General features: G+C 39.1%; 1 protein-coding gene across 1 annotated transcript; it reads right to left on the bottom strand.

The window, feature by feature from the left end:
- Window positions 1-69: 69 nt before the first annotated feature.
- Window positions 70-27,885, bottom strand: gtdc1 (glycosyltransferase-like domain containing 1). The gene is made up of 12 exons (XM_030787542.1): window positions 27,856-27,885; window positions 27,306-27,357; window positions 26,601-26,801; window positions 23,517-23,684; window positions 21,526-21,699; window positions 11,395-11,508; window positions 10,857-11,051; window positions 5,093-5,202; window positions 3,524-3,668; window positions 899-969; window positions 466-557; window positions 70-159 (listed from the first exon to the last, which is right to left on the bottom strand). The coding sequence occupies exons 3-12, from the start codon at window positions 26,777-26,779 to the stop codon at window positions 70-72; spliced, it is 1,338 nt and encodes a 445-aa protein (XP_030643402.1). The 5' UTR covers window positions 26,780-26,801; window positions 27,306-27,357; window positions 27,856-27,885.
- Window positions 27,886-27,963: the final 78 nt, after the last annotated feature.

Here is a 27,963-nt window from a genome sequence, read left to right as displayed (position 1 = left end):
TATGTAAAAAAAGGGCAGACTTCAGGAGTACAAAGTTCTTCAGAGCCTATGGTGGTTTGTGGCATTGATTCATCTTAGGGAAGTACTGTCAGACTCTGGCGTCAGTAGAGACCTGAATCCCCTTTCCAAAGTCTCCCAGGAAAACACGTTGGTGTCCACCTATAAGAAAGAGAAGAGTAATGTGAGTTGAAATTAAACGAGAGAGAAAATAAGACAACGTGCAAGAATACTGGGAAGTGACAGACGACAGGCGTGTTTTATTCACTTTAATGTTACATCCCCATAGTCTCAACATTTTTGTCTGACGTAAGTAGGCAGTTCTACAAAAACACTTTATTAAAAACACAGCAAAAGTGCTTAGATGCTTCTATTTCTTGAAAAAAAATATATTACAATTCATGGATATCCATGCCAGAAATATTATAACATTCTCAGTTATTAGCTTTGACAAATCAGGAAACCTACTTTGACAGAGTGTCGCCTAACCACGTCAGGTCGCCTACAGAATCCTTGCAGCCTCTTACAAAGTTGCTCAGGTGTCGAGTATAGATACTCCGCTGGGAAGAGGGGCGGGGAAAATACATATTTAATGACAAAAAAACCTCAAAGTGCAGACTAGATACTGCACCAGTCACTTCTATCATTAAAGATGCATATTGCTCCATGCTGGGCCATGTTTTACATTATTGAACTGTGGTTTGGTTTATTTATTTATATAAAACGCCAGAACATTTTATGCCTAATCCCTTAGAGTGTGTGTTAAGATGAATTAGTTATTGGCTGTATGTATTCATCAGGAGATAAAGTCTTGAATATGACTGTGAATAAGCCTTTGGATGTGACAGTGTATGCTGATACTATTTCAAAGATAGTTGAAAAGAATCGAAGAATTATTTACCAGGGAATATTTCAGGATAGACCAAAGCCTTGGGACACAGTGGATAACAACCACAGTGGACAGCCTCTAACCTGCAAGACATTTTTCTTTTTTAACAACTGAACACAGAAGGCTACACCGGTGCAGGGTTAAATGTTTCCTGAATCTTGACTTTACATATGAAACAAAAGAGCATGAAAAAGACAATTACTTAGAGCTTTTCAGGTCAAATAATTATTTCGGTCTGATAAAGTTTGCATTGGATATTCTTTGGCGTGTTTCAAAGCAAGACCTGCCAAATCTATAGATTAAGACCCAGGTTCCAAATGGGTTACACAGGCAAATTTACAGCTAATTTTCTAGAACCTTCTTCAGTGACGGTACAAAAATAACTGAAGATACTTGGTTGCCTTATCATGCTTCACTGAAATGTTGCTATATCCTCAAATATATAACATGCAAAAACATGCAAATGAGAAATCTTGGTCCTTTGTGTTTTGTGTCAAAACGTTTTGGTTGAAAGAGTCTACAACAGATAGCTCAAACTGGAGCAAAACTTTGCTTCCAACTGCTTCAACTCATTTGAACCCCAATCGCTTCCTGAGAAAATGACCGGCTGTTTAAATATTTTGTGGAATGAGCATTAACGGTTAATGACTCCATCCGTCTCGACCCTCCTCATCAAATCACCACATCATCCCTCATGCTACAGCCATGCATATTTAAACAAAAAAAATTAGTTCTTTGGTTATTGACTCTGAAATTTCATACAAGAGAGGACAAGTATGACGACTAGGACAAAAACACACAAAACTTGAGCGGATCTGTGAGTCTCTTTGCCCATGGCTAGCAATATAACAATATGTTATTACAAAAGTGCGGTACAAGTGCAGTTCACACAAGTGTAGCATTTGCTATACTTTTGCTGCCTATTTCCAGATTCAGTCAATCTATTGGATAGACACTGTGTTTGATCATAGTCAGCAGTCATTTTGACAAATAAACACTGAGCATATAGCATTGGCTATAACATCAGCAACCATGCAGGCTGATCTAACGTGCTTGTAAATCAAAGCTGGCCCGGTTCATTTTGCGACAGCCACGTCGTAGGCAACTGATTAAGGTCAGTTCCATGTCAGTGCAGTAATGTGTGAGTGTGCAAATGCTTATCAGGCTTCTCATCTCAAATATAATTAGCTGATCATTCTGCTCGGCTGACTTACTGTTTCTCTGCAGGGCACGAGCAGGCGTCTGCCGACAATTAATCAGATTAGGCTCATTTCCACAATAACGAGGACGCCACACATTAGCAACTACTCAGTCGCCCAGTAAGAGTGGAGAGCTGGTCTTTCTGTATTTAGCTTCTTAGCATGGTTCATTCATTGATAGCATGGTCTCGGTAAAGCTGGAATTGCTAATGTTTCCACTCCCAGTAAATACACAATAAATATACCGGTAGCTCATGTCAGTTTGTTAAAAATGCAAACCTCATACATAGAATTGATTCTTAAAATGATGCCCTATAAATCCAGTTTATACTGATGTAGTCAAAAAATACTTATAAAGTGCACAGAGTAAGCTATGGAACTATATAAGTGTAGAGCCCACCCAGCATTCCTATGATGTTCTCTGTAAAGCAGCGACAGAGAAAGGGGAAAAAAAAAAAAAAAAGAAATTTCAAAAGGCCCACGTTCTCACCAGGTACTTAATTCACTGTGCCTCAAGACAAACACACTTGTGCCACACACAGAGGGTGGGAGTCTACACAGCTGAAGGACTTCCTTGATTCCTTTGATTAAATGAAAGCAAGAAAAAATCTCCCTTCTAATCCACTGAGGAAACATCTCAGGTTTAAACAAATTTCCTTTTTAGCTTCACAATTTCATCATAAATTTAAATCCGGCCTCCTCACAATAAAAAGTCTCCTTACCAATTGTGGTAGTAATGTGGCTAACTAGCAAGTTACCTTTTTATAGATGTATATATATAGGTAACTTGCTGGTTACCAATATGTCTGAAAATATATGTATTTTTGGGGTCTGAAAGAATGTACGCAGAGCTGCATGCTGACAGCACGCCTTAAGCTGATCTAGACATGTTGATCTACTTTCACTGAAGAAATGTCTTGGATCTGCTGTACCTTGGCCTTTGGCCTCATCTGACAAGCCCATCAAACAGAGAGCACAGGTGACTGAAGTTACTGGTCCAAGGCATACCCACTTGATCAAAAGAAGGTGCTTTCAAAGCTCTCTGGTTCTCTATCGACATGCAGTAGCACACTTCTGATGCTGACCTACAGGCAAGAAATGGTGTTACCTAAACTCTGGAGAGTGAGTGAAAGCACAACTTGTGACTCAAGTCCAGTGTCTCTTGACATCCTTTCTGAATCTGTGTATTGGAATGCTCAACCTAGTGTGTAGCAGCCTTGGTTACACTGACTTCAAATAGCAGGAAGGGAATTTTTAAAGATAGACAAAATTATGTTTACAGGCATTTCTCTCACAAATGGCAATAATCTCACTGATTTTCTCCTACAGGTACTTCGCTGGCATTGCACCAACTTACCATCAACGAACATTGTGATGTATCTTAAACACACAAAATGAACCAAATACTGTTGGACAAAAAAGACTAATACAGACATACATGGCCACCCCAAAAAACTCATGCTTGGCTGTGGAAATAACAACATCTGCTTGGCACAGAATCCTGATGTAGTCTTCTTTACTTGGCATGTAACCCCAGTTCTGGATGTGACCTTCCAACTGTTTTCTGGCTGCAGTGAAGATATCTACAAAGAACAGGAACAGAACAAAAGGAATGACATTCAGTATAACTCAGTATAACTTGACAAATGGGAGAAAGTGAAAGTGACAAAAAAAGTATGAGAAAAAAACCCAGATCATTAATGGAGAGATCAACAGTGCAAAAACAGAATAGAATAGAGTACGTCACATGCACATTACCAATAGAGAACAAGTGCATCAGAAAGGGCCAGACAGTTTGAAAACTTCTGAGATGAAGTGAGTGTTTGCTGATTTTACAACTAACAAACTAATTTGTGGGAAAGTTTTGGTCAATTATACGAATTGTAAGTCTTGCATTACAGACTAAAGGAAGCCAAGAAGATTGGATGCGCTCATATTTTGCTTGAAAGTGAAACACAGGGGCACCTTAACTTACAGAGACTTAGAGAGGTGAGGGCAAAAATAATCAATAAAGCGATTCTATTACTAAAATCAAAATGGATTAAAACAGGTTTAATGTGATTGCCTTCCGAGCAATCATAAACATAATTTCTAAATATGAGCAAAATTTATGGCCAGTCCCCCACCCCAACCCCCCAATGGCAGTTTATGCAACTATAAAACTTTACGTTCTAATATAAGAGAGTGTGTTTCCTGTAAGTCTCTCTTTGCCTCCTCCGTGTGTGTGCATAAATTAAGGCAACACAAAGCTGTAAATACACTAGATTGTCCCAGAGCCATTATAGCACCATCATCATCCACTAATGACGAGTGTATTTTACCAATTAAAAATGTCAACAGCACTGAAAATACTGGTCCAGCAAACTACCTTAGACTGTAACATAATCTACACACTCATCGACTGGAAATTTATCAATGTAAGAATTTCTTTACTGCCTTAGCAGAGATATTTACCTAAATCTTTTTACATTAATGTTTGACTTTTTACAAAGTGGAATACTGTCTGGATGATATACATAGTGATGGGACATTAAGAAATTGTAATAGCTGTAATTGAGTATATGTGCTGATCCATGGTCTGCACACCAATTCTGAAATATTTAGTGTGTGCTGCCCAATAGAGTAAATTTCCAAATGTTCTGTATAACAGAGTAATGAAAGAGACCATAGCACTACTTCAAAGGGTTCATAATCTCTTTAACAGATTCTGTGCTATGTTCAGTGCATAGCTAACACTGAACTGGAATCTGTCTTTTTGGATCTCCTTGCCACACACTTCAAGACTTGCGAGAAAAGTCTGTGCGAGAAAAAGTGTTCCTTTTCTTCATCACCAGGATTTTGTGAAACCAAAGAGCATTGGTTAAGTTTACAAAAAGCATCATTCCAAAACAAAAACATGTTTAATTTTCTTAAAAATAAAGTTTTCTAAAGTCTACTACATACATCATTAGTGCTACAAACTTGTAATGTCAACATAGAAAAGATTAACAGAAATCTTTTGTAGTACCTGGAACATCAGTAAACATCTCCCCAAGAACTGATACCTCAAACTCTAGCCCTCTCTCTTTCAGCTTCAGCAAGGTCTCAAAGAACAGCTCAGGGTTTTTGTCATGTTCCCTTCAGAAAACAGAAACAGAGTGAAGAGTTTCTAATTTTTCAGTATAAATGCTTTTTTGTGTAAATACATTTTTTTCTAGACAGTCTTGGTTGGCCACATATACAGTGAGTTTAGTTACTGTGCTCTGATTTTGTGCACCTGGTGCTGTTTACTGCAGCAGAAAGACTGGAATGTGCTCAACACTCATTTAACTTCAATGTGACCACATAATGAAGGGTCATGTATATTTATATATCATATGAGTAAAGGGAGTGAAAGCGCTTAAATGCTTGTTGTCAACTGATGCTAAACCATGTTGATTACATTTAAAAAAATAAAAAAATAAAAAATAAAAAACTGTTGTAAGTTTTTAGTTCACAACATGAAAAAATGTACCCCCCAAAATTATAAACTTAGTTACTAAAGCCCTAAGCTTTTATTACCACCTCACAATAGAAAACCATTCATTAGAGAAGATATGAGGACTTCAGTGTCAGACTGAAGATCTATTGATCAAAGGGTCTTGATTCTTTTGAGACTGTTAATGAGAGGATCAGAAACACTATCACAGATACAATATGTGGATAAGTTGACCAGTTATGCTTTCAAGTCTTCAACAATCAGCTGTACTTAACATGAAATGGAGTCTCTAATTGCTTAACACGTTGCAAGTCCACCACTTCAAGACAAGTGCAGAGTTTTGATTAGGATGTCTGACTAAAGTATATGCTGTAAGGCGACTCAGTACAGTGAGGAGTCACAACTGAACCAGTGAATATTGTCTGCGCTGTGCAATTTTCCACACAGATTATTTATGCTGCAAAGGATAATTAATCCCTGAAAGAGTTATTTATTTAAGTGGTGATGACCTTATATATTACATTTATTGCTGGCCAGAAACAATAAAACTTTCTGTTTTCTGTCTTTAATGAAATAGGATGTACAAACAGACTCTTTTTCGGTGTGAAAATTAAAAATGACAAACTTACACTCATATGTGCAATGATTATTGAGTTACACTGTAAACTTATATCATTCTTTATATACCAATTCAAAAATGTATAGAAAACCTATAACCAATCACAGATTTACCTTTTTAATCCATTTTGTCTCTTTCTTTTTGCAGTATCCAGAAGTATGCATGGCCCTTTGTTTAGTATACTTTTCTGCTTGCTGAAGGTCAAAACAACTGTGTTTAGTAGAAGATGCTCCCCACCTCGGTGGATGTAAGGTATTAGTGGGAGCTTATTTATCCTCTGTTTTTTCCTTTTTTGTGCCGTTTTCCCCCGTGGTTAAAAGCTGATTCACTCATTAATTCTCAGTCCCTTTGATTTCGCACATATTGTTAAGATAGGACGACGTTAGTCTACCTCCCCACGTCAAACAGCGGCAATGCCCACCAGGAGGTAACATGCCAACCACAGGGGTGCCTATGAACCAGTCTGTCAGGTTGAAAAAACACAAGAATTCAATGACATTCTGTTAACCCTGCTTACAGTGCGGCAAAGGAGTAATTAATGCCTCTGAATATATGTCACATGCAGATTACCAAGCTCAATGTGAAACTAGTGCAGCTAGACAATGGACACACCCAGGCAAATGCACACACGCAGGCACACACATGCACACACACACAAACACACGCACACACACACACAAACGCGCGCGCGCACACACACACACACACATAAACACACACACACAAAAGTGGAGCCTCATCCTGTGACTATTACTGAGGGAGTCTTCCATATCATAATATCACTCTGTCTCTGTGGGCTGATGAATGTAGTCTTATGATCATCTTATTTGGAAAGAGGCTTCACTTGGTGGATCATCAACCGCAGTTGATATACCAACATTAATGAGCTCAGTGATGAGTGCAAAGACTAAAATGACCAAACTTAAAATGATATTAAATCTCTTCTGCTAGTTCTCACCATATATCCACAACGTGTATGGACCTTAACTATCCTGGATATTCTGCAATGCTTCAACATCCATCACCTGATGTGTGTGTGTGTGTGTGTGTGTGTGTGTGTGTAGTTCAAATAGTTTCATCCACATAGTATAATGAACTTAGCTTTCACCCTGTGACCTCACTAAGCAGTAAGAGTGTAACTAAATAAAAATACCCACACACACAACCTACAGGGACCAAAAGAGTCCTCATTAGCACACATCCTTTACCACTTAAAAGAATGCAATCCTCTCATTTAGACAGCCGCCATTAAATATTCTCCTTCAAGTAGCACCCGAGAGGTGCATTTTAAAATTCAAACTCTATTTACTCCAAAAGAGCAATGTTAAAGGAATCTAATCACGAGAAACCAAAAGTGCTAATTAACGGGACACTTGAAAGGCAAGGCATCGGTTATCTGGGGATTGATTAAGGGGCAGTCAGAAATAACTAGGGAGGAGAAGACCAGTTTTTAAATCGAGACAAAACAAACTGCCACTGAGTAGACTGTATTTTCATCACTGTGAAGCATGCTAAAAGGTGGGATGGACAGTGTAAATTTACTGCAAGCCATTACCACGGTACGGAGAACAGCAGTGGAAACTGTGTACTGAGCACTGAGCAGCTCCAAACAGAAAGAGAAGATGGACAAAAACAGATGTGGCTCTTCCATTGACTGTGCTATGGGAGTCGCTGCTTGTTCATGGTTTGAAATGAATAATGGTTTAGTATGGAAACATAGTGTGTTTGGTCAGTTTTCTACTGCTCACCTGGTTCTTGCAACTTTGGCAAAAGACCTGAAGGTAAAGTAAATAATACGCCAGGATTCACCTTGGGTCCTCATTTAAATCTACCTCATGTAATTAAATTAAAATCTAAACTCCAAAATGGCAAAACCTCATAGCTGATTTATCCTGCTTCACTCATCACAGAGTTTTAAGAACATATTTTATTTATTTTAGTATTCAACATAACTTCATATGAATATTTTGACAAAACATCCCATTGAGACGTAAGCTGGAGTAAATGGTTCCCGACAGGATTCTACACACACTTGGAGGTTACCTCCCAAGTGATTACACTATTGAATAGGACTGCCAGCCTGAGGACCTAATCACATCCTGGACTTTTGATGTATACTTACATATTAATATTCACATATTCACACATGCAAGTCTTCGTCTCGGGGGTTTGACCAAACAGAGGCAGCAGCACAGTGTGTCGATATATCAGGGTCTAATCTCTCTTGCATCATCGTTTAGTAACCCAGTGGATTTCTTTATTTTATATATTTATTTATTTACTTGTTTGTTTGGCTGGTTGGTCGTTTCTTTGGTTTTTTGGGATGAAAGCAAATGTCTGAAAAAAATTTTAATTTTTAAATTACTCCCTAATATGTTTGTCTTATCCTCACAAAAAACCCATCTCAAAGTATGTCTAACTGTACAGCGACGTATCTGTGTGAAAGTGCAGTGCCACAAGCAAAGTGGATGAAAAGCGTGTGACGAATGTTTTTTTATGGCCCTCATATGTGCATGTGTGTGTATTTGTTTGTCATTGCCCTTGGTATGAGACGAGAAAAAAAAAGAGAAAATCCCCTCTGGTGAAAAGCTGCTCCACTGGGAGTTTCAGGGGTTATCAGAAAGCAGCATTAAAGCCCTAGCACAAGAGTCAAAGCACCCACCGCCCACCTTCCCCCATTCCAACATCCTCTCATTCGTCCAATAACATGGCATCAAACTATGAGCGCCACCTGTGAACAGCTGCCCTCTGGAAAGCATGCCTGACCTGATCCAGACTGGTCAGTGCCTGCAATAAGACAGTCCTGTAATCCAGCGGATGAGCGCCTATCCAGGCCACACACAGATTAACAATCTGCAACCAATGATGATGACAAAAAAGAGAGGCTTGAAAAAAGAATGAAATGGAACACGCTGTCAACGGCTCCAATCACAGAGATTATCCAGACCTCTTTTTTTTTCCCTGTCGCTCTCTCCCTCTTTAAATCCTAATTTAACACGGACTAAAGCCAAACGTTTATGAAGCTCGGATGTTGAAATCGCTAATCCATCTGTGTTTTGCTCAGTTTTGAGGAGATTACAAAAGGAGTGCTTTTGTCACTGATATAAGAGTAGGTGAACGACACCAATGTAAAATGCAAACAAACATGGCCAAATCCTAGTGTCAGAGAACGAACTTCGGCACTGGTGGTCCTTTCAGTTGTTAATCTGATTTATGTGTTGTCGTTCGGTAAAGAAACGTATCGTCCCCGCTGAGGGATGAGCAGAGTCATGGGAGAAAAATGTGGTTTCAACAGTGGTCTATCTTTTCTCCCCTCCCATCTGTGGCAGATGAGGCGAAGATACAATGCCGTTGGCTTTCACTCGTGCCAAGAAGAGTTGAAAATCTGGGGAGTGGAAGATATTTAAACTTCGACACAAACCACAGAGTTACCCCAAGAGGATACAACTATTTTCTCATCCTTCTCTCCCTCTCCCTGCTAAACAAGACTCAATGGAACAAATTTTTTCATTCTTTAAAAATGTTCAAACTGGGACCCACAGCACAAGAGTCAATCAAAAGGCTATCAATCTTCGAAAGTATGTAATTATAGCAGAATTATAATATAGGATGGTCAAATCAATCAAAGCATTATAATGAAAAAGGTTAAAACAATCATAAATAATTGATTTGAACTTCGTTGCCATTGCATAGGCATTTAGAAGGAACTAAGTCTAGAGAGCATTATGTTCAAGAAAAAAAAGAAAAAAGGATCACAGCATTATCAGTTGGCTCCAAGGGATTTGGATCAAAGACTGTGACAGCAGTCTCCAAACTGATCCAACAACACTGGTATGCATTTTATTTGTGTCGTTGCTACAAAACATGCATGTTACTCATTGTCCATGCCCTCCATGCCTGTCAAACAAAACTCTGATGATCTTAAGCAAATAACTTGTGGAATGCTTGTTGTGCATAGGTTGTTGTCTGAAGTATTCTCAGGTCACTTTTTGTTGGAGGCTAAGTCGAGACCATCGTCTTCACATTACTGCATGCGTGACTGCTTTATTCGAGATAATTTTGTGCTGTGCTGGGAGCAGAAAACACTGCAAAAACATAGCCAGGTAACAACAATGACAGTGTTTGCTGTTTCTGCACATAAACACTAACGACTGTTTTGACATGATTGTGCCTGAGGTCAGTCCAGCAAAGTAGGGCTGCTACATGAATGCTGTTTGTGGTGCGCCAATCCAAATGTTCAAATAGCTCCTCAAGAGAGTGAGCCAGCCCAAAACAGAAGTGGCAGCAAAGTCCCTCTGAGACTCCAAACACTCGATTCAAAAGGCTAAAGCCTCTGGGGATGTACAGTCAGAGCGTTGCCTTTCCTCCTATCAAATTAACTCAAGAGGGCCAAGATCAATATTAGTTTAATTTACCACGGCAAAGACATGAAGCTTGTGTGAGGACATCTTCTGTTAAAAGGTTGTAACGGGGCCCAGTTAAGCATAAGAAATTGTTCACATTATAGAAAACAAAATCTAATAGGGCCAATATATCTGTATCCATGTCGGTGTCTCGACAATAAATAAATGCAATATTGAAGAATGACATAAATCATAAAATAATGGGACTATATTTAACCCAGTTTGTGTTCCCTTAATAAATAGTGTGTGTGTGTGTGTGTGTGTGTGTGTGTGTGTGTGTGTGTCTTCTTACCACCGATGGGGCCAGACTACGTGTAGAGGCCGATGCTGCTCTGTTTCTCTGTGCTCACATGGACTGGGGGTGGCTGGTTCCTGACCTCTACATTCTCCTTGATTTGGGCTGGCACCTTGTGGTTCCTGGCATGGCTGTGGCACTGTCGACTTTTCGCTAGGGTCGATTTGAGTCATAAATGCAAGCTCTGTGGAACTGCGTAATTTAAAAGAAAAAGAAAAAGAAAAAGAAAAAGAAAAAGAAAAAGAAAAAGAAATGTCTTAATTTGTGGTTGATGTCACTAAACCATGAACTAGGTGTCCTTGGCATATAGTTGAACCTCAGCGAAGTGTTGCTGACATCATGTTGTTTTTTTCTGCCTAAAAGAGAAGCCCAAATTATCCTCTATACTACAATGTCCAAATGTTTATAGCGCCCAAATTACTCGGGTAATTACATTTACATATAATATTCTTCTGGAACTAAACAGAGTGCTAAACCATGCTAAACAGAGTAAAGTCATAGAGGCATACAGAAAAGCTTTTTTTGGCATTACTACCTGGCTTTGATTTCCTCTGACTGACTCTGGGAGTGGTAACCAGCAGGCTGAGCACTGATGTCAGTGCTTTCCAAACCCCCACGTCTGTGACGAAGCTTGTGCTCAGGGAGGAATCTGGGAAAGGAATGGTAAACTTGTTATATGTCATCCACACAGGGAGAGACTGCACCCTTGGAAATCGACAAAAGCAGTATGATCTACAAAGGTCCCACTCATATGGGGTTTCTCTGACATTTCCCCGAAACATACAGTAAATAGTGTATAAATTCTACATATGTGAACATTATTACATACCACTGAGACTTTACTCAGAACTTACTGTGCTCAAAAGCAATGACAGCAGCGGAAACAGATGAATGTTACAATGACAGCAGTGGAAACAAATGAATGTTACACAACTACTGATACTTATGCAATGACAGTATTAATAAAATCATACAAAACAACAGCAACACAAGCAAAGGTATCAAAGCACCAGAGACAGAAAAACGCTAAGTGTGCATTTTGAAAGGCTTGTGCTGTAACCGCAGTGTTTATTTCAAGTTAAAGAGATCTGTACGAAAAGTTACATTTCTGCATATTTCACTGCCAAAAGAAATCCATAAAGTATGAAAATAAGTTTTTTTTTTTCTGTTGTTTTTTTCTTTTTTCCTCCTCGCGCAGTAAGCAGTCTCTGTGCTGCCTCCATATCGTCGGGAGTCCTAATTGACGGTTGCACGATGGCCTCCAGCCAATTAGCTCTGGTCAGAAGTAAGATTCCCTCTAGCTTACTGAGTCTCTATTATTTTTTGCAGTGGACCACAGCCGAAGGCACCGCCATAAACCAGGCTTCAATGCTGAAAAACTACTCAACCACAGCCTAGAGTGAGCTGCAGCATATAAAACTGTCATGGTAACATCTAATGGGTATTTCAGGACTTAAATGGTAAAAAAAAAAATAATAATAATAAGAAAAAGAATGAACACAAGTAGAAGTAAAACTGAACAGACACAACAGTTGTGTGGTTTTGTCAATCTTCACGACAAAGCATCAGCACATACTCATGGTTGTGTAGATAGGCATACAGTACTAATAGCGACGACTAATCTCTCTGAGCAGATTTCTCATTATAGGCTATGCCTCTTTTGGGACACTGTTTAACCAGTCACTGAACAGGGATGATAAGCATGACTATGGGAAGGACATCCATTGCCTACTGTAGCTAGTGTGTCAGAATGTATTCCCATGCCTTGTTGACTTGACTAGGGCATATCCTTTGGCTTAGGGGATCCTGGGGAAATAGTTAAGGCCGTAGGCCTGAGCACAGATGAAAATGATTCCACTAGACACTGCAGACACACAGTGAGTTGACTTATATAATGATATGGCACTTGTGGTTCATTGAATGGCACTATGAAGTCAGCATCTCATCTGTTATGAAGGTCCACTCTAAGTTTAATGTTGATGTACATTGATTAATGATTTCTGCTTGTGAATTTACTGGAAAAAACAATGACGCTATTGTCAAGTAATCTGTTATGTGTTATGAATATAGATGTAGATATCAATAATTTCTTGATGATGAATGCTGCTCGCCAAAGAAGAGTAAAATGCACGTCATAGGAAGTCATCTTTAATTCCACATAATCATTCTAAATTTAGTCTGTCGCATATTTTTGAGACGAATGTACGCATACCGCCTATATTAAGTCTGCATATGGGCAAACACACTTACCACCAGCAAACCAAAGTGCTAAAAGGTCAACACACTGTGAAAAATTACGTAAAAATGAAGTGTCCATCAAATCAAAATTGTTCCCACAAACATTTATATTATTAACGACGCTTTTCTGTTACTGCACCACTCATCTGCTACAATTGAGAGTTACCGCAGATTTTGCAAGTGTCTCTCTGAGAAGTATGACCGCTGTCAGATTACTCAAATGTCCAAGTGAAAGCCCTTTCTCTTCCTCATAAAGAGTGAGTATCCACAGCTGCATTAGAAGTGTATGCTGGACAGTTCACCTCAGCGGGAACAGGCACCGATGAAAGCTCCAAAGCAGAGTTTTTCAGGGGCTGATCAGGCTAACAGTTGTGAGCACAGGGAATCGGGCAGCATTTATTTAAAGAAAAAAAAAAAAGCAATAAGGAGATGACAAAAAGGTATTTGTAAGAAAGTATGAATGATGGAGTTGCCTCACAAACCCTAGGGAAAATTTCATTTCAAAGGCCCATTTGAAAAATTAGATGAGGATTTTTTTTGACTGTGCAATAAAAACACCGCTGTGTTTACTGGTTAAAGGGGAGACTGAGGTACTTAGGGAGAATTCCACCAATTAGCTTATTTATAAATCAACTGCAATTTCAGTGATGACTTGGCATTTGATTAAATGTGAGAGGACGGCAGGGTGAGAGAGAGTGAGGGGAAAAAAAAATCAAAGTCAAAAATCATTTGATCTAATTTCCCTTATTGGCAATAATCACGTGTGGAGGAGGGGGTTTCTCTTTTTAGAACCCTAATGAAAAACTCCATTGATCTCCACCAGTCTAGCCCATTCAACAGGGCTGACAGAATCAGTGGAAGGCAAGCGAAACGTAAACCTTCAGTTTGGGGCAAGACAGCCTTATTCCAGCACCAACTCTCAGAACCAATTCACACCCTTGCTCTGTGCCTGTATAATGTGGCCGACGGATCACGCAAAGGTTTGACAGCGGGGGTAGGGTGGGGGCTAAGGGCGACGTTTTCAAATGAGCCGTGTCTGTGTCATTATCCTGTTCTCCACTGGCTCTCACTGAAGGCCTGACCACTATGGACACCAGAGAAGTGAACTGAGTGGACGGAGGAGAAGGTCATTATAGCACATTAGCATCTCCATTCATCATTATGCACTGACCTCTTAGTCAAATGCCATCAGTGCAGCAGTTTTGGCCCCGACGCTTAGCAACCACTTTGCTCTGCCCCATGTGAAAGTCAGGAGAAAAACCACCACACTCCATAGGCTTGGATTAGAAAGTCCAGAATTTCGGTGATGGAGTTTGATACAGAAGTTGAAAAAAAAAGGGCAAGTTGCTGGATGGCCGAGTGAAATTGAGAGGCTGTTGTGCCCTTCGTCCTCACTAGGCTGCATCTGACAACGTCCTGTTACTGAACACAAGTGTATAAGGGTGCAAAGAAGAAAAAGACATATTAGATTATGGTGTTATGTAACATGCATATGGCCTCCAAAATCTGACAACGAGAACAAGCAGATTTTGCATAAGCCTTGACATCTGTCATGTAGAGCATGCTGATAACACTCCAAAAACACCAAACACAGCTTGGGCTTTTGTAATATATATTTTCTTCCATGTGCAGATCTAACTTCATTATCCAATGCTTTTGGAAATTCAAATACTTGTAGAAAAAAATGACACTGAACAAAATGTGGGTAACACAGGCTGGTATGCACTGCAACAGACAGTGCAATATGCAATATGTGTGACATGCACTGTGTACTGCAACAGAAAGTGCATCAAAGTCAAACGCACTCCGTTGCAAATATCCATCTGATGAGATTTTCTCCTTTTTTCATTTTTATGCACTCCAGTCACTAACTAGGAGAATCTTTTTTTTTTTTTTTTGGTAAAAATATTTCACAAATGTGGCACTTAAAAAAAGAAAAGCATTTCCACTCAGAGGAGAGTCAGGCCAACCACTCACTGAGTCACTCTGTTCCAATTAAAACACAGTACATGTGTGATGAAGTCACACTCCCAAGACCTGCATTACTATGGTTACATGCTCATCATGTTCCCCCTCATTCTTAAAAAAAAGAAAAAAAACATTTGGAGCCACGTTCAGAAGTCCATATACTGCTCTGTGAGCAGCCAAGACCAGGAAAAAAATTCAGCGTAGGAAAGCAAGAGGGGAAGACCATTACAGCAAGTCAAACTGACTGTATAGGGGCTTTCAGAACAAAACTGTGAGGATAAGAAGGGGTAGGAAATTTAGCTTTTTGGGTAGATATTACCTTTTCTCTAGTCAGCTCTCCTGTAATAGTAAGGAATTCCTGTGATCAAGCATTTTATGCCAGGTGAAATATTAATGTTGCAGTATTTGTATATCCATAGGTTATATAGTAAGTAAAGCTGCAAAACCACCATTTGAATTTAAGATGTAGGTTAATTAATCATCTCGCTCTCCTGCTAGATCAACTGATTAATGGTTATCGTTTTATTTCTACTGTGCTTCTTCTCAGGACTTCAGTGCTGTACATGTAGTGTATGCCAAAAGCGTGTACGGTGCACATCTGGACAGTGTAATGGCAGCCAGTGTGTGGCGCTGAGTGTCTGTTTACTTAAGTAAACATCAGACGGCTGTGAGGAGTGAATTGGCCAGTTTGGAGGTCTGGGATCAATCAGAAATGTATGTATTTGGTATATTTTGCCACCAGAGAAAATTGTTTCTATTATGCCATGCACCACAAACTTATTCATGAGCTAATCTTTCAGCATGTTGCAATATTCCACCTAATCAGAAACAAACAAGGGAGGAGCTCCACAAGCAATGTGGGCTTCACATTACTGAACTTGTTTTGTAAATACCTGTTTGTCACGGGTATATCACGCCAGTCCAATGAAACCATAGCCAAATGCCGTTTAGCCAAAAGCTCTGAATAAATCTCTGACGCTAAGTTTGATCCTTGATTCTTTCGAATTCATCACCCTGGCTCCTTGCACTTCAAAGCACCATATGGACTCAATTGTGGCTTAGTCCTGGCACGCGCAAGTCAGAGATCAGAAGCGTGCCATACCTTCGTTTTCCATCAGCCGATTATTTGCACCGGGCATACTGAGCAGCCCCTCGTGCCACGAGCGAAAGGGAAAGATACCTCTGCAAATATCCCGACATGGTGAGGAGGTGGACGTCATGTCAGAGAAACAAATGGGAAAAGGTGTCTGCCAGATGTTTCGACGATTAAATTAAGCCGCCCCCAGTGGTTTGATTAAGAGAGTACATTCCCACTCCTCCCTGACAACCCCCAACCCACTTTCTTTACACTCCTTACCAAAGTCATGCATGAGAGCAATCAAAGAAGGGTTGTTGGGATGAGGAGAGTGTCATGTGAGGATTTGGAGATTGGGTGCCAATATGGTGACAGTGGTTTCTGAGGTCAGTGAGATTGTCTGCCTCCTGCCACCAAGATTAAGGGAAGGGAACATTGTCCTGATCTGATCTATGAGCAAACCTGGTTAATTTAGTTGTGACACCAAGAGAAAATCAGTCTTTAGAGATGTCTAAGTCAAAGGGTGACGCCCCATTTTCTTAAAGGCTTCAAAGTGAAATTTGAAATCCAAAGACTTGTTGAATGGTTAGAATTAGAGGCCAATAAATGCAACTGAAAGTTTTGTATCAATATGTGTCACACATATTCTCTTCAAATGGTCACCAAACACGGCAAGAGAATGATGAATATTGAGCATACTCTTAATGTTTGAAGTTTCAAAATGATTCCTGATTTCTGTAACTTTTTCCTCCTGAACCTTTTTTTATATCAAATGTTCAAATCTATACTTAAAATTAGTGTTATATAGTGTCAGCCTATTTCCTGACATTGTTTTAGTGCTGAACTTTGTTACAGGAGTATAATATCCACAACATATTTCCTTTCGAATGTCTCAGATGGAATCTGTGCGGCAGGATATCCTGCCATCTGCTTCAGGCCCTGAATTACTCCACCAGTCAGTCATGAAAGACATAGAGATACAGTCCACTCCACAGAGAGTCACTTTACTACTGTTAAACACAACCAAATACTCTTTTTACAAGACAATTTTCAAAGCGGCTTCAAACAGCTGCTAATTTGAGTTAGAAAAGAACTAATGAAAACCTGTCCTAAGAAAATGGAACAATGGGCTTTTTTTCCTTTCAAAGAACTTGACAGAACAATGTTAAGTTTTCAAGATGAAGGGCTGGTGTCATTAGCTTTAAAGAAGAAGGGCTAGCATTGTTACCTTTCAAGAAGGGCTAGCAAAAGAAGAAAGAAAAAAAAAAAGAAAGAAAAAAAAACAAGAGCAAAAATCTCCATCAATTTCTCAGCTCTACAGCTGACGGTATTTGGGCACCATGGAAACAAAACCCATTTTGACAAATGGCAAGTCAATAGGAGGAGTCATGGCAAATTCACATGCCTCACCACATTCCCCAGGCAATCTGATCATCTAAACACTTGAATGAGACACCTGTCTGTCACGTGATTTTTTTCTCAATTTGATTAACTTCTGTCTGTGCTTGTTGCACACAGAGCAGAGACTCCGTAGAAAGGCAGCGTATCAAGAGGCCACCAGCTTGAGGTTTTGTAGTGATTGATGAGGCGGTATAGTCCCTCTCCACAGCATCCTGCTAGCTAAGGTCAATCACTATTAGATTACTGCGACTTCCATCTAAAAAATAAAAAAAAAAAATTGATAAATGAGGGCTAGCACAGCTGATAAAAAGCATTTCAAGGTCCGCAGACCATCCTCGACCGAAGAATGTTTTTTGGAGGCGCTGTGTGTGATAATTAAATAAATCAGGGGAACAAACGGGGGAGGGGGGGGGGGGGGTATTTGACACTTGTAGAGAATCACAGTCAACATAAGAAGCATCTTGTTCTTAGTAAATGATTCTATGGCTAATCCAATGATAAAGCTCTGAATCCTCTCAGTCCTCACAGAGGTAAATGAAAAAGAGCACATACACTTTAAACTTCAACCAAAAATATACCATGGCAGTCTTAGATTTAAATATGCCCTGCATGAAAGACCTACCATTTCAACAGGCTCAGGGCTAACATGTATTTAAAATGTCTGAAGCATTAATCGGTTCTGGATTTCAAGAAAATGCCTGAAAATATGAGGCCGTGTTAAAACAACAGACCACATGGGTTTTTCAAAATATGTGGGTAATACTGGAATCCACCTAAGCGAGGTGGGATTCTTTTTTTTTTTTTTTTTGGAAGTTGTCTGTTATTATTCCTCTGTTTGTCACTGGGAGCATTTCTTTCTTTCTTTCTTTCTTACTTTTCAAAGTGGTGGACACACTGGGTTGTGCAAAAAAGGACCGCAGGCATGTTGATGGATGGCCGGTCATGCATATAATCGCTTCCTTACACTGGGTGAGTTTGGTTTGGATGGGGCACATTACCATCTGAAAATGAGCCGAGAAACACTGTAGGCAAGAGCCCTACGTCATCAGTGTCAGCTCACTTACAGGGCCTCATAAGCCGCCTGATATGAACACACATAGGACATAGGAAACACACTCACACACACACACACACACACACACTCACTTTCTCATACATATACAACTCATACATAGATTTCTGAAGACATTTTCTGTACACTGTAAGTGAGCTGTTTTCTGTCTAAAGTGCATTTACAAGTGTACACATTCTGCATTCCACAAAGCTGCAACCACAGATGTAATAGCGACAGTCAGTCAGTGCCATGGTTAGTCACAACTGTCTATTTTGTCATGCAATGGGAAGACTCACATTTACACCCGAGGTGAGCATTCAGTTGCCAAAAAGGTAAATATACAGAATATATAGGGATGAAGGTTTGAGAAACAGACACAATTAAAAATAGACCGTACAGGTGTATCATTAATGTTGGACAAAAAGAGCATGTCATGCTCTGAAACAAGGGGAGGGTAACAAATCCAGGCTATGACCCATAAAAATGAGGGCTGCCGCAATTAGTCGAGGAAATCGATGACATCGACAATGAAAATAAATCTGCAATAGTATTTTAAACTGAGGCATCTTTTCTTTTTCTTTTATGAATTTACCTTTTTTGACTTCTAAAATGCTTCAATACATTATAATAAATGTTTTTCTTCAATATCACTATGTAACTGCTGCTTGGGCTGCCACTACCGACTGTTTTTCTATAGATTAATCTACCGTCTAGTCGAGTTGAGTAGTCGAGTAATCTTTCAACGAGTCGAATAGTTGATTAATCTTTTGACTATTCGACTCGACTAGTTGGTAGAAAAATAGTCGGTAGTGGCAGCCCTTGCAGCAATTATGTAGTGATATTGAATAAAAACATTTGTTACAATGTATTGAGGCATTGTAGAGGTCAAAAAGGTAAATTCATAAAAATAAAAAACGATGCATCACTTAAAAAATACTCCTGTCGATGCATTTTCATTGTCGACGTCATCGATTACTAATCATGGCAGCCCCAATAAAAATAAATTAATAAAACTTACCACATCATAAGAACCCAAACAATCCATTGCTATTGGGTCTGTTTCTATGTTTTATATTGGTACTAAATACCTAAACTCAACCAGAGGCAAATCATGTCTTGTTCAGTTTTGTTTGCTATGGCATGATAACACATGCAGCCGAGGTCCACTTTGGACATCCTCATTCTCTCTGAGACGTGGCACAAATAACAACTTACAACATACTAGCTCTTTGCTTAAAACAATGTAAGTACTTTCGTGCCATGCACAGACTTTTGATTTAACCACTGAAACCGACTATTTTTTTTTTTTTTTTACCACTGCATTTGGACTGTGGATTGTTAGCAATTGCAAGAAGCAGCAATGTTTGTTTATGAAATGTTCCTTTCTCATATCTGTTCCATGAGTAGTGATAATATGGTATTCAAAGAAGAGATGGATATGAAATTATCTTCCAAAATGGAATATTCCTATGGCTTCTGCACTCTGTGCTGCTAAGTGCAGAGCAAAGAGCATCTTTCTTGACCTCTTACTGTACCTTTAATATTGCAAGAAAACTGCTGATACAGTAGTTATAAGGGCATCACATGTCTCTTTAACCTGGTCTCCCATGTCTGGAATCTGCATATGGGAAAGTGCTTGACCAAACAGACGTGTATGATTGCAAATCTGAGCACGGTTATGAATCTGTTTTGTTCTGAATCAGGTCGAATCTGTATTTTGATGTTGCCACTTTCATGTTGAGCCTAGGCTGCTGTTGATTTGGACTCTAATGAGAAGCAGACCCATTCTGTGGCGTCGCTGCTCTTGGATGGTTTGGGGCTTGCCACAGTTTTGGAACAAGGCAATCCAAAAAAAAAAAAAAAGTACTACCCCTATTCACTGATCTGAAACGACAGTTCATTAAGCGAATCCAGGAGCCATTGCATTGTCTGTGCTGAAGTGAAGTTTTATAGTAGGCCGTGGCAGCTTTCTGCAAGCCTGCATACATGTCTAAGAGCAACGAAACTGTCCAGACTGAGTGGAAAATAGCATATGAGTGAGAAAGAGCAGGAAAATATGTACTCTTGCATGCTCCATAACAGATCCTTTATGGTGTGAAGCAGACAACAGCTATATCCAACTAGAGACCAGAAAAAGATCCAGTTGAATCCTGACTGTTAAAGATTACGAGCCCAGTTAGTTTAACAGTACCTTCTGTCATCCAACGGACAGGATCATTATAAATAAATCATGACATTATAGACTTGAAATTCTGTTTTTCTAGTCTGTTGACTTAAGGTTATAAGTATTGTGTTCGCCTTGACTGTGAGATTTATCCTCACCATGAACTATAAAGTCAGCTGATATTCTGAAAACAATCTTTTTCTCATCCAACTTGGTTTTTCAGCTATCCCGAAATAGAGTGGAGATGAAAGCTTTGATTGAAAAATCTGCACTGAACTTTACAGTCCATCCCCTTTTCATCAGGATGCTGATGAAATCATAAACAAAAGACACAAAATCAAATAAACTGTGCCAACAGCATCCAAATATTTATGCAATTTTGACTTAGTCACACGTGAAAAGCACAGTTCATCAGGTTAGGAATAAGTCTAAAATGTACTGGAAATCCCTTCAAAATCTTGTCTTAAATATTTAACAAACGGGTGACAGTGTTTGTGTATCTGTGCGAGCGTGTCTATGTATGCGTCTCATATGTGTATCTGCAGGAGTGTGTGTGCCAGCAATACACACAGGATATTAAAGCTGCCAAATCTAATCACATTTTTACACAACTTTGTCGTTGATTTGCCACCAACCACGCTAGTGTTCTCTACCAGGTTTTTCGAGCCAGATTACGAGCAGAAATCTCTGACTGCTGTCTTTAATCAGTGGAACAGTGATCCCTAGAAGGCAAATTGCTATAGCTGCATGGATAATACGTACTGACCTTGTGACATCGGGAAAACAAAGTGGGAAATAGAGCACTCGACACTTGGGCCGGATCAGTTTGTCCAGGTCTCGTGGCCTGTGGTCTGGGATGGTCTTCATGAAAGTAGAGATGGAGGAGAGGAAAGATTCCATATTGAAGGAGGAATTGAACACCACCACATCCGCCACCAAGCTGCAAGACCCAGCCAGAAAAAGGATAAAATGTCTGAGCTAGGTTTAGAAAAATCTTCAAAGGAATCTTTTTTTTTTTTTTTTGACATGTCATGTTGTATATTACAGTTAACATAGAAGCAGCTTCCCTAAAGCAAGCGCACAGCATGGTGTCAGTCTAATGTACAGTGAGTGCTGGTGTTTTGCTAAAGAATAAATATACATAGATAACCAAAACACCCACACACAGAAGGTCCACAGTTTGTCTCCTAAAATTTCCATGTGTATAACGGGTGGATGGAAATTGTGGATGGAAATATATGCAATTATTAACTTTAGTTTTGTTTAGTATTTCTAAATTGTTCATATATTCTTATGTAAATTCCACTACAAAACAAACCACAACAAATAATGACATAAACATGAATATTCAATGTCTTTAATTGCCACTGACATGAGATCCATTAGTTTAATTAATCATGGCAAAACACTCAGTTATAATTGAAATTTGCAGAACATAAAAAGCCTGGATATAATCAAATATGTTTCAACGATGCTCTTACTCACAAATGTGTATTGTTTTTATGTCTCTCTAATGCCAAATTTGTCTAAGTTAATGAACTACATCTACACTGAGCGAGTCACAAGTGAACTTGAATTATTGACAGATCGACCCAACAGATCAACAATCATGGTGACACTGACTTTGGAGGGTTGCTCTTAAATGTACAGATCAGGATTAATGAAGATGCTGGGGCTCAAGTAGAATGCCTTCAATTATTGAGATAGAGAGAGCTATGTTGGGCTGCAGTAATTAACCCATCACAGCATGCCGACCCGTACTTACGAAGACAAACGTTAATGTTTAACTAGCTTTAATTAATGCCTGACATCACATGCATACAAAACCTTAACAGGCACTTGTGCTCAAAAAAGAGCATGCGCACGTGCATGTGCACTGGCACACGCGTGCCTACATACACACACACACATTCTTCACTCAACACACACACACACACACATTCTTCACTCACTATAAGTCAAGCATCCTGTCTTCATCTCTCTTTAACTCACTCACTTGGTCTCTATTCTTCATCTTGACATCATATTTTAGAATTTACAAAGTTATTAGCAATATTATTATTATTATTTTTTTTTTCAAATCACATGCTTGAGTCCTCTATTCTTATATATTCAGGAGTATGGGCTCTCAAGCATTTCCATAAATACACCGTCCTGAGCATAAGGGTATTGATTAGACATAAATGGACAATATTTGAGGGGAACTTGCTTAGCACTGGTACCCAGTAAGCCTTCAATTAAATCAGAAGTCAAAAACAACAAACTGTGCAGCGTTGTTATCTCGTTTTACATTTCAGCGTGTTGATTGTTTCAGTGAATGATAGCAACATCGTAGCATTTCATTTATTTATTCACTGGAGTATTTAGAGAAACAAAACGAAAGAATTATGGAATGCTGTGATGTATTCTAGTATAGCAAAAATACATCTAAATTTAACTTTTATTCGCTGTTATTCACAGTGCACAACTGAAAAAGAAATACCTGGTTACATAAGCCTGTATCAGGCAACTGATATTGGTGAAGTGTCCAGTCTAAAAGCATTTTATCCCAGCAAGTTATTTTAAGATGAACATATTATGATACTAGCCCAGAAAGCCTATAGCTCTATCCATCAATCACACACAAGTTTGCTTTTTACCTTCATTTAAAGACTATTCGAAATACATACTCCCCACAGAATTAGCCATTTGAATTTTGGCCTTTGCCAAGAAAACCAGAACGATAACCATATTCCATGAACAAGAGAGTATTTTTACCATGATAAAACCTGGTTGTAGCCATACTGGAAGTCTCTCTCTTGACTCTTACGAACTGGGTAGACCAGCTGGTTCTCGTGGAAGTAAAGGATCTTCTTCAGGTCAGCCAGATCTGGCCTGAGGGCAATCAGCTCCGCAAGGTTGAGCACAGAGCTGGCAAACAAAACCCTGAGAGAGAGACAGAGAGGGACAGAGAGAGAGAGACAGAGTGAGTGAGTCAGACTAACAAGACTATTATGAATGCCTTCAAGTTATGCTAAAATCAGCATTTAAGAGCAAGGTTAATTTTCAACTTCAAGCTTTGCATAAACCTGTTTTGTGTTTTTGTGTTGAGGCATACTTTGATAGAAATACATATGGTGTGTGTGTGTTTACGTGGCCAACATAAACACAATATCCACATATGTGTGCAGATATAAATTATAGCTCCATATACAGCTAACAGGGTTTTGTTTCTTTCATCCTCACTTTACCCTAAAACAGTGAACACTTAACAGGACAAACCTTTGCTGGCCCAAGATTTTTAGGGGTATAGCATTTACAGGCTATGCCTAAATCAAAGCGTAAGATTTTTATTCATAGTTGCCGGCGTCCAATAACTTGCAAGGACGTTATTAAATAAATCGAACAGGTAAATATCAAACCCAGGATTAACACTTTTATTCTATGGTTGGTATGTGAACTTCAGTTTTACTAAAAGCAAAGGAAGGTGGGGTGCCAGTTAAAGGTCTTTGAAGCTTCTCGTCTCCTTAAATGAACCTAGTCCTATATTACTTCTGTCTGTCAGCTCGAAACTCAGTCCTCTTTGATGTGGGAGCCTTTGAGCCAACACTGAGACTGTGACTCTCCTCAGCAGAATTAGCCTCTGCATCCTGCCCCCTTATCTGTGTCGGACCCTATCCACAAGACACCATCTTCCCCATCCACGCACAAATCCATCTCACCAGTTTGAATCAAACCAGATGAGGCATCATTGCTTTTTTTCCTTTTCAAAAATGCAAGACATAGAAAGATTTGGGGAAAAAAAGAAAAAAAAAAAAAAAACATTATTAAGGAATGAATAATATAGTTTCACTTAAGTGATCAGCACATATTTAAAGATTCATTAATAATTTAATTCATTTTAAATTGAAAGTCAATTACTTGTTATTTTTAAACACAGGCAAGCAAATTACAAACAAGTAATTATTTAGTATCTTCTAATGAACCAGAAGGACATACATGCACCATACCACCTCGGAAAGATACAACGACTGCGTATACATTAATTACCAGTGACCCCTGATTCACAAAAGCTGTTTTATAACCATTCCGAGGTACTGTCAACATTAAAGGTTTGTTGTCGGTGAGCTGAATTCCATGTAACTGTATGATGTGGCAGCTCTAATAGTCACCCACTATTTTTTTCCAGGGTAAACAACCGTTTTCTGCTTCTGGTGGCGACAGTGAAGCCATGCCAGACACCTTGGTTCCAAGAGCAACCTTCATGATATGAGACAAGGTGGGTGGGCGAGAGTCTTACTCTGCTTAGTCAGGTTCCAAACTTCTCAAGAGTTTCCCACTTAGAAAGTACCGTTTTGGAGGTTGACACCAGCAGGCTGTAAGATAATTTTGTTTTGTTTTTTTTTCTTGCCGATATTTCCCATGACAAGCACAAGGAGACTGGTGTCATTTTCTCCATAACTTCTAACTCCACATGACCGAACACAAATATTTTTGTCTTGCCTATCCCTCAGAATTTGTCTCAAGAACACACAGAAAAAAAATAATTTCCTATTTTTCCAAATGTCAAGTCATGATTTTACAAATGTTAATATGGCCTTTGTGATGATGGTACCTACTAGAATTTCCACAGACTGTAAAGATATGCATTTTGTAAGTCTTTTAGGATCACACTTTTCATGCATAGCATATAGACACAGCAATGACACAGCTCTGCTAAAAGATTTCCCCCGCCCACTCTCAATGATGAGGCGGAAAGAAAGTCCCAATCAGATGGTGTGTACTCTGTGTACTCTGTGTAAGTGGTGTAAGTGTGTGTGTGTATGCGTGTGTGTGTGTGTGTGTGTGTGTGTGTGTGTGTTTGTGCTGATTTGCATGAAGCAGGCATTTCAGGCATGCTTCGTTCACGCAACACATTCAGATCGGTGAATTTCCTACGTATATGATTTTTGAAAATATATCTGAAATGACAGTCACTTAAAAACATTTCTATTCCCTTTAGGGGCAAAGAACTCATTCTTTTTTCCATGGTGACAATTACCAGAAAATGGATTCAGACTGTTTTCTGCCTGTGCGCTTTCTGAGAAAGAGAACATTTTAACCTTTTCAAAATATTTGAAGGGTATCGTATTCTTGTGAATATGATTGGATGAAAAGTGAGATAATGACTTTTAGCTTATATCAAGATCAAATCTTATCTCACACTTCTAGCTTGTGATGCCACTTCAGATGGAACTCTGCCCCAAAAACTATCTGTTTAAAACATTCAAACAATGGTTTATTTAGGAGTGAAAGTGAGCGATTTTTAATAGAAAAATGTCAAACCGTATGAACATCCTTTGTCTTTCTAAGTTTGCATCTTTGTCTTTCCTAACTGGTTTGCCAGCAAACCACAAATCAAAAAGATTAGTCAGCCATTTTATCAACGTAGGTTCCCCCACCTTCAGTTGTATGTAAAATGCAACCATCAGACACAGTACAATCTGAGGGTAGCGCCAAAAATGTCTTTTGTTGTGTTTTGTAGAGAGAAAGACAAAACAAGATTGTGTGGTGATCTGAGAAGAGAGCGAAAGGGAATCCAAAACTCATGGGCGTATGAGTGTGCGTTGAGATGTCAGCTAACCATTTGGTCCATTTCTCACCCTCCCTGACCAAAATATACTTTGGACTTCCCCTTCACACTGCATAAGCCCAGAGATAAAAACACAACAGAAACTGTGCTATGAAACAAAAGGTGTCCAAAGTACAGCTAACATTTCAACATTCAGCAACAGAAAATATTTCTCTTTTATGTAACACCAATATGGCATCATTGTCACAAAAACCATCATGATTTACACAGATAGACCGAGCATCACTTACCTGTACAATGGATCAGCTGGAATTGCCTGCATAAAATACAGAGCTGAGGTTCTTGCTCTCCAGTGCCACTTCTTAGCAGGTAACGTATAGGTCACACAGTCCTCTATGTTCTCCTGAAGCAGTTCAATCAGCTGCTTGTGGGAGCCACCATAGAAAGCCTCAATCAGTAGAATACTCATGTGGGCCAAACTCAGGAGAGATCTGGAATGACAAGAAATGAGCAGAATTCTTCATAAAGACACAAAAAGTACACATAGGAATGTTGCGTCTAAAGCGATGATAGACGTGTTGCTGACATATGTGGACAAATACCCTTCGTAGGAACACTAAGAAATCAGCAAGGTCTTTTATTTGGATTCTGGGACTTTTCATTGTAGAGAGGATGGCACTTTTATTTTTTGTCATTGTGTCAAATAGAAACTTGCAATAGGAAGAAACAGTGAAAGCATAACTAACAGTTTTCAAAATGTGCTATAGAGAGTGTAGCAGGGGAAAACTGCTGGGGTGAAATTGAAAATATATTTAACTGTTTTCAGGTTTTCGTTTTTTGTTTTTTTTTCCGGATTTAAATTGCATAATCTTTTAGCAATCTCGCCACATTCGTTTAAAGTGCATTAAAGACAACATTAAGTGGGTAGCTCCCAGGAGTGTTTGAGCCCACTGCGCCTACAATTAGTTCTTTTCAGTCATGACGACTTTGCTTACTGTTGCTTGAAACAAGAGTCAAGTCATATCTGGAATGAACTGTCCGATGCTTCTATGAACGTGAAACAAAATTAAGTGTCAGTTTTTGGAAATTCACACAGCGAGTATGGCACAAATATTTTTAGAACAAATTATTGGTAATGAAGACAGTGATGAGTTAAACTCCAGAACTTCTGTGTATTTATTACATCATTTTAAACTTTAATTGTCCAGTTATATCTGTGCTACCATGTCTGTTTTTTTGTTTTTGTTTTTTTTCAATCAACTAGCATACAGAGACACTTCAACAAAAACCACGCTGCATTTCAGATATATCGCTTACGCTGTCAAGGAATACCAACATAAAGTGTTGTCTAATACCATAAGCAATATCCAATAAAAACATCCCATTACGCAAAAAGGTCTATCATAAAAGCAATGGAAGGCCACAAAAAAAAAAAACACTAAATGTAGGTTTCTGGTCCACCATTTCGGAAAAAAGGCATTTCACTCTACGGGTTTTTCCAAGCCCTCTCACCGGATACAATGAGTGGGCTTTTTCCAGTCTTACCTTTACCTCTTGCCCTCCATTTTACACAGGTATGGCGTCAGGACTGTTCAACCTCAAAATGGCGACAGGAAAGTGAGGGGTTAATGTCATGACGCTTCGCCTCAACAC

The sequence above is a fragment of the Chanos chanos genome, chromosome 10 (assembly GCF_902362185.1).
Source record: "Chanos chanos chromosome 10, fChaCha1.1, whole genome shotgun sequence".
NCBI classification, from domain to species: domain Eukaryota; kingdom Metazoa; phylum Chordata; class Actinopteri; order Gonorynchiformes; family Chanidae; genus Chanos; species Chanos chanos.
The sequence above is the reverse complement of the archived record's forward strand: the minus strand, read 5'-3'. Positions and strand labels throughout refer to the sequence as shown.